Source organism: Bicyclus anynana, chromosome 6 (assembly GCF_947172395.1).
Source record: "Bicyclus anynana chromosome 6, ilBicAnyn1.1, whole genome shotgun sequence".
In the NCBI taxonomy this organism is placed as follows: domain Eukaryota; kingdom Metazoa; phylum Arthropoda; class Insecta; order Lepidoptera; family Nymphalidae; genus Bicyclus; species Bicyclus anynana.
In genome coordinates this window covers 8,131,890-8,142,670 of record NC_069088.1, presented here as the reverse complement: position 1 = coordinate 8,142,670, position 10,781 = coordinate 8,131,890, and the positions used below count along the sequence as shown (strand labels likewise).

Genomic DNA, 10,781 nt, shown 5'->3' with positions numbered 1-10,781 from the left:
CAACTGAAAAGTTGGACGTGCATACCCCGGGCCGAATTCGAACCCACACCCTTCGGACTCGAAGGCAGAGGTCATATCCACTGGGCTATCACGACGATATTAGATTATGGTATAAAAATAAAACAGTTTATCATCATAGAATACTTTTAATTTTTTTGCACACAGCCTCTATTGATGGCTCGAGAGATGATGGTAAAAGGAATATTCAAACATAGTTTGTGATTTGGATTTTCAATGTTTCTTGAATATGGAACGACTAACCTAGAAAAAGGTCTCACCCACCCGGTCCTTGACAGGATCGGTTATCGAAAATTAAAAAGTTTAAAAGTAGGACTAAAACAATATTGCTGAATTTATTCCCAACATATCTTTCCAAATTTTTTTTTAATTCAAATCTATTTTCAATAGCACAAGAAAACCTTGAGAACTTAACTAACATTTAATATTTATAAAAAGTTTGCCATTCTCAAATAACATAGAAGAACCACATCACAAACTCAGTGTCACACAATGATAGTTTTATACTATAGGTCGGTTACGTCCCCACAAAACCACCACAAAAAGTGATAACTGAGCCCACACATGCACAATTTTGTTTTTAATTCCATTATATATTTATGTATATATAGTTTTTACACTTCCTGAACACACAACTCGACATTGCAGACGACATTTAGGTATTATTTGTTAAAATAACGTTCGTTGTTGATGTTGACCACAACTAACATTTAGATGTGGAAATTTCCACTTGATGACCCAGTAACACATCTAACAGTATTTAACATCATTGGTGTCACATTCAAACCGCCAATTTCCAGCAGCTCTCCAGCCTTGAGAACAAAGTGAACAAATAGAGAGAAGCTTGGAATAAAATAACAATCACATTACAGCGACAGGTTACCTTTAATTTGTACGTATCTCATGTATCGCTCAAGTCGCTGAGTACATTATTAATTAATTATTATTGTTGACAATATGGAAATCAATTAAAAATGAAAAAATCTCAAAAATCAGCATAGCGAAGTGTAGCAAAATTATGTAAAACTCCAGCACAACTTTACAAACTATTCAGTACTTTAGTCAAACACAAAAAAAAACCATCGAGTTGAATACGTATAATACAATTTTTTTTAAACTAAAAATTCTCTTTTTGAAACAAATTGTAATGTATTGAGATTTGTAGAGTCTCCATCAGAGGGCGAGCGGTCGGTGTGCACTCCTCCTGTACTTAAATTATCACGAAGACGAGGCGTCGCCGCGACGCCTCAGTCACGTACGCGTGACTCATACTATACAAGAATCTAGAATTAACGTAACTTACAATAATCGCATATATCATACATCTAAATTCAAGTAACTTATTTTTTATTCAGTTTCATGTTTTATTATTTTACTTTTTTTTTTTCATTTTGTTTAATTTATTTTTTATATACCATTTAATCTCTTGTTTGTTGTTACCACAGCGCGTTGTTGCCGGTGAAATTTGCCTTCCACGAATGATTTAGTCCTCGCGTGCGACTGGGGCGAGCTACTCCACGTTGTCGGGCTTGCGGGCGTACTGGCGCGGGGGCCGCGGCGCGCCGCGGGGGCCTCCGCGCGGGCCTCCTCTGCCGCGGCCCTTGAACCCGCCCTGGTAGCCCGAGTTGTCGTTGTAACGCTCGCGCCCGCCGTTCTCGTTGTGGTGCGAGTCCGCGTCGCCGTTGCCGTAGTACGTGTCGTTGCTGCTTCTGTTCTGGTAGCCGTCCTTGTGTCTGCTCTGATAGTTGTCGCCGTACTGTCGGTATCCGTCCTTCGGCCTGCTCTGGTACTCGCCGTGCCGTCCGTGGTAGTTGTCGTTCTGTCTGTTCTGGAAGCCGCGGCCGCGGAACCCGTTCGACGGCCCCCGGCCTCCGCCGCGGAATCTCCTGAACCTGTTCTGTCCGTCGCCCTGGCCTTGAGCTTTCCGATCACCGTCGTCCCGCTCGGGGCTTCTGCTATCTTTAGAATCTTCCTCGATTTGATCTTCGACGGGAGTGGAAAGTTTTCTCTCTTCTCTCTCAGACTGAATCGGGATCTGTTGTTCGATGTGGATCTGATGCGGCATGGGCTGCATGGGCGGGTGGGCGGGCATCTGGTGCATGGGCGCGGGCATGGGCACCGCCTGGTACGCCATCTGGTCCGGGTGCGGGGGGAAGTGGGGCTGCGGCGGCATCGGTATCGCGCCCGGCTCGGGCACGCGGCCGCCGGGCAGCACGTAGTGTTGGTTGGTGAACGTCTGCGTGGGGATGGGCGCCGGGGAGCCCTGCTGGTTCATTATCGGAGGGGGTTGTGGCGTACCGACGGGGCTGTCTATTTCCGACTCCTGGAGGAAGAAGAAGTTTTGCGATCCGATTACTTCCGAGATGGGTCTCTGCTGCGGGTACTGTTGTGCAAAGTACGCGTGCTCGACCTCCTGCAGCGTGATGGGGGGCAGCGCCCGCAAGGGGTAGGCGGGCGCGGGCACGGCGGCGGGGGCTGGGGGTGCGGGCAGCGGCGCTGGGGCCGCGTACACGGGGGGCGGCTCCAGCTCCTCCGGCTCGGGAGATGGCTCCGGCTCCTCGGGCTCCGGCACCACCTGACACTCCTCGGGCGCGGCGGCCACCATCACTTCAGCAGATTTATCAAAATAACCACAATCATAAACTGTGTTTATGATTTCCTTGATGTGAGCGTAGGTTGTGCCCAAAAAATCCTTTGGTTTTCCATCAATGATTGCATACAAATGTTCTGCCGCTTTGATTGTGTAAGAATAAAATCCAGGTTGGCCATCTTCGTTAACTTCATGTTTGGGGGTCACTTCTGGGTACCTGGAATATATAAAAATAGTTGAAATTAGTTTATTATTAGCAGACTAGGAAGTGGATTACAAAAATAAGAACACCAATGTCGAACAAAGGTTACACAATATTTGACCGATCGATATTTCTTCTCTTTACAGAAACAAGTCGCGCCACCTGACGTCATACCCGTCTCAGACTATTATTTCTATTATTTATTTATTATAGAAACTAAACTTCCAGACAATAATATCAATATTTGTGCGTATGAACTTCATCGTCGGCTGGGCAGCGTTCGGGAAACTCCGCAACAACTTTTCGTCCGAAATTCCTCAGTGCTTGAAGACGAAAGTCTTCGAACAGTGCGTGTTGCCAGTTAGATGACATACGAATCCGAGAATTAGTCGCTGACTATGGGCCTTATTAGAAGGCTCAAAGTCACTCAGCGGGCGATGGAGCAATCATATTAGGAGTTTCTCTGCGTGATTGAATCAGGAATGAGGCGATCCGCAGACGAACAAAAGTCACTGACATCACTTAGCAAGTCACGAAGCTGAAGTGGCAATGGGCAGGCCACATAGTTCGAAAAGTCGATGGACATTGGGGTCCCAAGTAGCTGGAATGGCGACCCCGCACTGGAAAGTGCAGTGTTGGTCGACCTGCCACGTGGATTTCTATCAGCTGATAATGTATGGTACATTATTTAGGCTACTATTTAACTTGCAATGTAGGTATATATTACGTATGTAATTTGTTAAGGCGGAATTTTGCAAATCAAATGAAGCAGATAGTCATATCATCAACCAAATGAATAAACATTCACATAATTTCCTCATCAGTCTAGTGCTCAGCCTGATTGCCATTGTGGCTTCGGATCACAAGGTTGTGTGTTCAAGACCTGGATTAAGTTGGGAAATATCTTTCTTATAAAAAATTTTTAGTAAAAATTTTCAGCTCTAGAGTTGGTGGTTTTATACCCCCTCATCATCATATCAGCCGATGGACGTCCACTGTTGGACATAGGCCTTTTGTAGGGACTTCCAAACATCACAATACTGAGCCACCTGCATCCAGCGAATCCCAGCGAATCCAACTGAGTAGCTTGATGTTGTCAGTCCACCTGGTGGGGGGGTCGGCCAACACTGCTCTTACTAGTGCGGGGTCGCCATTCCAGCACTTTGGGACCCCAACGTCCATCAGCTTTGTGCCCACCCATTGCCACTTCAGCTTTGCAACCCGTTGAGCTATGTCGGTGACTTTGGTTCTTCTGTGGATCTACTCATTTCTGATATTATACCCCCTTATACCCCCAAATCATCATCAATTTGCATTAGTGAAGCAGCTATATGGTACTGCCCTCATATAAGGAGGGAGGAAATTCATTTATTTCAATTAGACATAGTTCACTAGCACTTATGATATTATAAATGTCAGATAATGTCATGAAATATTAAAGTCGAAAACTTCAAATAAAATTCAAGATACTTACAAGTCATCCAAAATTTTCAAATCTTCTTCTGTAAGTTTGGCTGCTCCATTAGTTCCATTTAGAAAGTCCTCCCTCGCCTCAGAGTTTCCCATTTGCATGAGACAATCCATGACAAGCAGTACTTCACGTATTTTATTAGTTTCCGCTGTGTAGCGGACCCATGCATCCTAAGAAAAACAATTATACTATATATTTTGCAATCTACTATTATAAATGTAGAAAGTATAAAAAGAATTGTGTTAAATAAACACGAAAATGAAGTTTTTCAGGAAAATTAAAAAAATTATCAACTATCAAAATATAATTTATCATAATACTTGTGGATTTTCCCACCCATAACTCACACATTATTCTCATTGTATGGTACCACAGACCAATACTTCCAATTTATAATTTAATCAATCTTTTCATCCCTGAAAAGGCCATCACAAGCGGCCGTTAGTGAATAATAAACCCATTCTCCTCCAGGAGTGTTAAGAGTACAATACTTCAGTGGGAGGGGATGAAACTACAACCCCTCTGTAATAAATCTGGTCTTTTTGGCATTGAGCTAACAAGGCCTATAAAAAGCCACAACTTGAGATGAGTGAATGACAATTTGTCAATAAAAGCAGTAGAGTCAAAATCATTGCTCACTTTTTTTCTTGCATTGAGTTAAAAGAGAAAGCAACATGTTGGATTCTACCACTATTGGTCGTCACATTTGTCTATATTTTGTCTCGAGTTATGATGTGGTGCTCTTTTTAAGCCTACAGTGCAATACTTTCATCACTTTCTTTGTACACCAGTGTCTTCAAAGTGTTATACATGTTACCAAAATTACAGTAAATTTCTATTGCAGTACTTTACCTTTTTGGCTTGCTTCTTGGCCTCACGTTCTGCTACTGTGGCTACAGTAGTTATTTGTTTGAAGAGGTCACGAGCAAACTCCAATGTTTGGGCAACTTCATCGTACTTCGCTACTGCTACTCTCTGGTCTCCATTAAGTTCTTTACCAGCTTTTTGCAGGTCCCGGTACGATGTCAACTTGCTCTGGAAGAATTACAATTTTCTGAACTGGCATTTTCCTTCCAGGACTTTTTTGCAGTTTATTGGATATATGTACATCAAAAAGCACAGAAAATTGTATAAACTCACATTTAGCATTTTCAATAAAATCATTAAAGATTTCTAACATTAACAACAAATATACTACATTTATACTAGAACGCCACTTTTATTGATGGCATGTACAATATCTGTATCTTCAAGTCAAGATTGAAAAGGATTCTTCAAAATACAAGGCAAGCACATTTCACCAAAATACAATAACAATAAATGTATATATCCTTAAGATCTTCAGATAATCTTAGAAGTAATAAAAATCCAGACACCATCTCCTGAATTATAAAGTGCACCACAATGATGCCAGTTCACATATATACTATATACATACACACACACACAGATGCAGATATGAAGACAGACAGACATTAATTTCCTAAATCTGACTATTCACTTCACACTCACACATAGATACTTGGCACCATTATGGTGCTTCAGTTGTTTGACAGCAGTATACCATCTTTATAAGTCTATGCAGATAATAGTAATGTTTATTATTCATCATCAATTGTATATAAGTTTAAATAAACTCATATTTTATTAATGTAGCGTCTTTTGTATGTGCTTTATTATGGTGCAATCATAGTTATTTTAATTATTCATTGTGAAAGACAAAACCAGGCTTTTTAAACCAATTAAACAATTATATTCAAGTTAAATGTTCAAACAAAAGGTTTATATAAATGTAGACGAATAATGTTAATTATGTTTAGATTACTTAATACAGTAAATCTATTACTATTTTGTGGGTTTGGGTAACAATCAGTACTATTATTCTATCTCAAGTTCAATAACCATTCAAACTTCCATCTATACATGCAATTCTTTGTATCGGCTTTATTGAAATACGTTTCAGAGAAATGTATCACGGTTGTTGTAGGAATGTAGAAAAGTTATTTTTAAAGATATATTAAAAAAGCAATAGATGCTAAAGGCACGGCTAAACTGTTAATTATCTCCGAACAACGCGCACATTTGCAGAAACTTGTTTAATTTAAAACAATTTCTGCGCGTTAAGCCGAATTTTGGGCGTCACGATATGATAGCAAAATTACTGGAGCACGTGTAAAAATGGCGTCTTGAACACCGCATCTTTTTTATTTACATGCTCTGATTGAAGATTAAATTATCATTCGGCGTTTAGCTACTTCACAAATACTTAATCAACGAAACCAAATAACTAAAGCCGTTGTATCTAATAACAAAAATAACAGATCAAAATAACATACAAAATGTTTGTTGATGCCGAGATCACAGTAAGCACATTAAATTATACGTACCTTTCGCTTTTCCAAATTGCGAATTTTGTGCTCAATAATGGTTATAACTTGTCGGATTGGTGAGTTATCCGATGCTTCCGAAGAAGCTGGTTTTTCAGACTTTGCATTCGCTGCAGAAGGCATCCTTCACAGGCAACAACTTCTTCTGGATTGCGTAGGTATGGTGATATATTGAATAGAGAATAGAGTAGTAGAGACAAATAGAGATTAACTATGGCTACGTTCCACTTGGCGATCCAAACGGTCACAATATTTACAAAAGGCGAGTTAAATGTTAAAAATAAATAAGTAAACGGTCACTTTAGGTATGGGTCTCTCCAGTTTCAATCTCATATTGTGTGTGAGTGTGATTAATGAGCAATGAACATAGAGTAAATTGAATCTGTGACGACTGACACTAAGAAGCCTCTAAGCGTCAGTTCTGTACGGCCTTTATGGTTCGGACTACTTTAGTATTTTATTCGAGTACAAACGGGATTTCATGTTTGGGTACCTACGCAATAAATGAATATTGTATTTTACCAATTAAATGATAGTAGGGTCGTTTATACTAATAAAATGAAGCAGTACGTGTGAAAATTACTCCCTAACTATTCCAAAATATTCAAAAAATGCACAACATTGATATTTAAGTTTTCACTTCTACCGGCACTCCCGAAGTGCAACCCATTGCTTTTTTTAACGAAATTCTGAACGCCGACAGATAAGTATTAGTATCTATGATAAACGACCACGCCGACCCACCAAAAATGACATCAGCTGTAATGTTTTTGCCCCGACCAAAGTGACCGCTGTGAATATCATGTGGAAAGGCTACAGGAGTATTTTGAATGTAAAGATCACTAAGTGGAACGTATCTTTGTATGCTCTATGCATCGAACTTGTCATTGACTAATCTGTATTATGCCATGAAGAAGAAAAATAAAAAAATGTATAAGCTGTCAATAATCTTAGACGAATGTTATAGGGAACTGACTCACTAGACGCTACCCTCTGTCTGAGTACAAGATCCTTGAACTAACGCGTTTAGAAAAACTGTTTCTACACAATCGATATTTCATTGGTGTAATCGTTTTCGTCGTGTACAGAGTTCCCTAAAAATGCCGATTTGTGTAGTTGAATGGCGTAATAAACGGTCAACAACTTCTAGTTTACTAAAACATAAAGTTACGTTTTCATCATCATCATATCAGCCTATGGACGTCCACTGCAGGACATAGGCCTTTTGTAGGGACTTCCAAACATCACGATACTGAGCTACCTGCATCCAGCGAATCCCTGCGACTCGCTTGATGTCTTCAGTCCACCTGGTGGGGACTGCGCACATCAACACTGCGCTTTGTAGTGTGGGGTTGCCATTCTAAAGTCCATCGGATCTTGGAATTATGTGCCCCGCTTATTGCCACTTCAGCTTTGAGACTCGTTGAGCTATGTCAGTGACTTTGGTTCTTCTGCGGATCTCCTCATTTCTGATTCGATCACGCAGAGATACTCCTAACATAGCTCGTTCCATCGCCCGCTGTGTGAATCTGAGCCTTCTTATGAGGCCCATAGTTAGCGTCCAAGTCTCGGAACCATCATCACTGGCAACACGCACTGTTCGAAGACTTTTATCTTCAGGCACTGAGGAATTTCGGACGAAAAGAAGTCGCGAAGTTTCCCGAATGCCGCCCAGCCGCGTTGGATTCGACGGTTTACCTCTTTATCGAAATTAGACCTACCTAACTGGATCCTTATATCCTTATCCTTATCACACGCCTTTATCTATCCTTGCATTGTGTTACGAAATCGTAGTGGTAATACTGTCGATATCGACGAAATATTGTAACTGGCACTTCACACTTCATTATTTTTTTTCTAATTGTGTAAGTGCCGTAGGCTCCATATGGAGTGTAGTGTGTATGTATAACAGTGAACAAGTCGTTGGTTCGGTCATAATATACTTAAGGATGTGATTTAAGGGACACAATTTAAGATCTATTTACAAAAGAAATATTTTTTACTCCAAAAATATTCATTTTATAATACAGTTATGTTCCTTAGACATTTTTAATTGATATTTCTTAGAGAAAACCTTAACCTTAGAAATACGGGAAATACTCCCGAGCACTCTGAATATCTTGCTTAGGAGTTGTAGGTACTAGGTAGTAGATAGTGACCTCTTTAACATACACAAATTAGGGAAGTCTTGTATGAGCAAAAATAATAAAATTTAAGTAAATCATAAAATAGTTTGTCTCAACTGTAGTTTCATAATATAGGTAGCGTACGCTTAGTAATATATTTTATATAATCGCTGATTATAGCCGGTCTTAAAAAAGCCGGTATTTTTTTATTAACTAATTTGCCCTAGTAGGGCGAAAATGGTCAAAATATAAATAGTCCACTGTGGACTGCATAGAATACAATTGTCGGTCTTAAATCATGTCATGCATTAGTAAGGCGAACGCATAGATAATAGGTACACTTTAAACGGCGAACGCAATAATGCAACCCTAAAACTTCTGTTTTAGTAATCACTTGTACACCTTTATAACATTACTTTAAATAAAATACATTATACTGTAAGCAAAAAAGCTCTAAAATATATGAAAGAAATTTTAATAAATCGAGAGCTAATTGTATTGTATTGCATGTAATTCCTACGATTTTCCCGCCAAACCAAACTCCACCCACCACAGAGCTTAATTTATAACATCTGTTCTGTCTACTGTTAAAACGTCTGTCACTTAGATAAAATACCTATAGATGTAACCACCGTGTAGCCGCACATGAAACAACAATACTTAACTGAATTGTTGCTATTACTTAAAATTTTCCCTAAATTTGGTTAAATTTGAATTTTGAGAAAGCTATATTAATATTTTATCTGAGACCGTTTACACATAAATATTATGACTTAAAAACAAGTTCCCGGACTTCTTTTTTATTTATTTTTTAAAGTAGTGAATTCAACTCCCTTCATCAAAGTAAAAAGCTTGTGTCAGCAATAGTCCAATGGGTTGATCGAACGTGTTAACTGGTAAAACTAGTTGGTTAATCTATAGCCGAAACCAAAGAATGTAAATATGGACCGAAACGAATTATAAATGTTCGACTCCCTGTTGGACAATTTTCGGCCCCCTATCTGGGTTAATTAAAAAATCTAATTTATTTTAGAAGTTTTATTAGTTTTATGAATCCAAATTACATATTGATTGTGTCCTTCTCAAACTGAATAGAGCAAATTTAACAAAAATTCTTAGGCTGCCAATTCTGATGACCAGTAGCCATTATCCATGTTTGTTTAAAATGTATATCCTTGGGAAACCTGCAATAAAATTAATAATATGATTAGATATATTGTTTCCATTTGTTATGAGTATTAGCAAAAGTAGATCTTAAGAGCTGCACTAATGATCCGTCATCAGAAAAGAAAACAATGAATATTCTTTTTTATTAATTAAAAATTGATTTAGTGGAAAATCTTTATAAAGTCATGGCAACACTCTATGTTGTTTTTACGAGGTTATGTTTAAGGAAAAATGCCATATTTCGTTAAAATCTACGTTATTTAATGGAAATTGTTTATTGATTTATTTGTTCAATCATATTTTTATCTGTTCTATAAACTATAACCTTAATTTTTTGCATACTTACTAGTGAAGAGTGTCTTCCTCTGCCTCCGTTTCCTTGCGGCTTTTACAGCTTAAAACACTGCATTCTCCCATTATAAATAACACTACATCTTACTAATGGAGTCCTTTTCTAATAAGTACATTAAAACAATCTTAAAAATCTAACAAACAATAATAAACAAGAAAATTTCGCACAACGCACAACTTGACAGCAAATTGTTTGGCTAACTGATAGTTAGCCAAACAAAGAAAACCTCCACGACCTAAGAGACAGAAGATAATACTTTTTGTCTCAACTTCCTCATAAAATTCGTAAATACGCTTCTCACTCCCACATCCAACATAATTACATGGCTACGTCTATAGGTAATAAGTCAATGGTCTGTCATATACTTTTGTCTCGTTTTTTTTAAAAGTCGGAGTAAGGTTTGAGCGAGATGAAAACATAAAGTGACTAAGAAGTGACTCATGTGAGATATCGTCATTCGTTTCGTCT

General features: G+C 38.8%; 1 protein-coding gene and 1 long non-coding RNA gene across 2 annotated transcripts; both read right to left on the bottom strand.

The window, feature by feature from the left end:
• Nucleotides 1–126: 126 nt before the first annotated feature.
• LOC112049201 (caprin homolog) lies at nt 127–6,973 on the bottom strand. Its single transcript, XM_024087000.2, has 4 exons — nt 6,669–6,973; nt 5,134–5,316; nt 4,285–4,451; nt 127–2,825 (listed from the first exon to the last, which is right to left on the bottom strand). The coding sequence occupies exons 1-4, from the start codon at nt 6,789–6,791 to the stop codon at nt 1,529–1,531; spliced, it is 1,770 nt and encodes a 589-aa protein (XP_023942768.1). The 5' UTR covers nt 6,792–6,973; the 3' UTR covers nt 127–1,528.
• Nucleotides 6,974–9,817: 2,844 nt separating this feature from the next.
• LOC128198170 (uncharacterized) lies at nt 9,818–10,628 on the bottom strand. Its single transcript, XR_008250910.1, has 2 exons — nt 10,308–10,628; nt 9,818–9,978 (listed from the first exon to the last, which is right to left on the bottom strand). It is a non-coding gene; the product is annotated as an uncharacterized LOC128198170 (long non-coding RNA).
• Between the last annotated feature and the right edge of the window lie 153 nt (nt 10,629–10,781).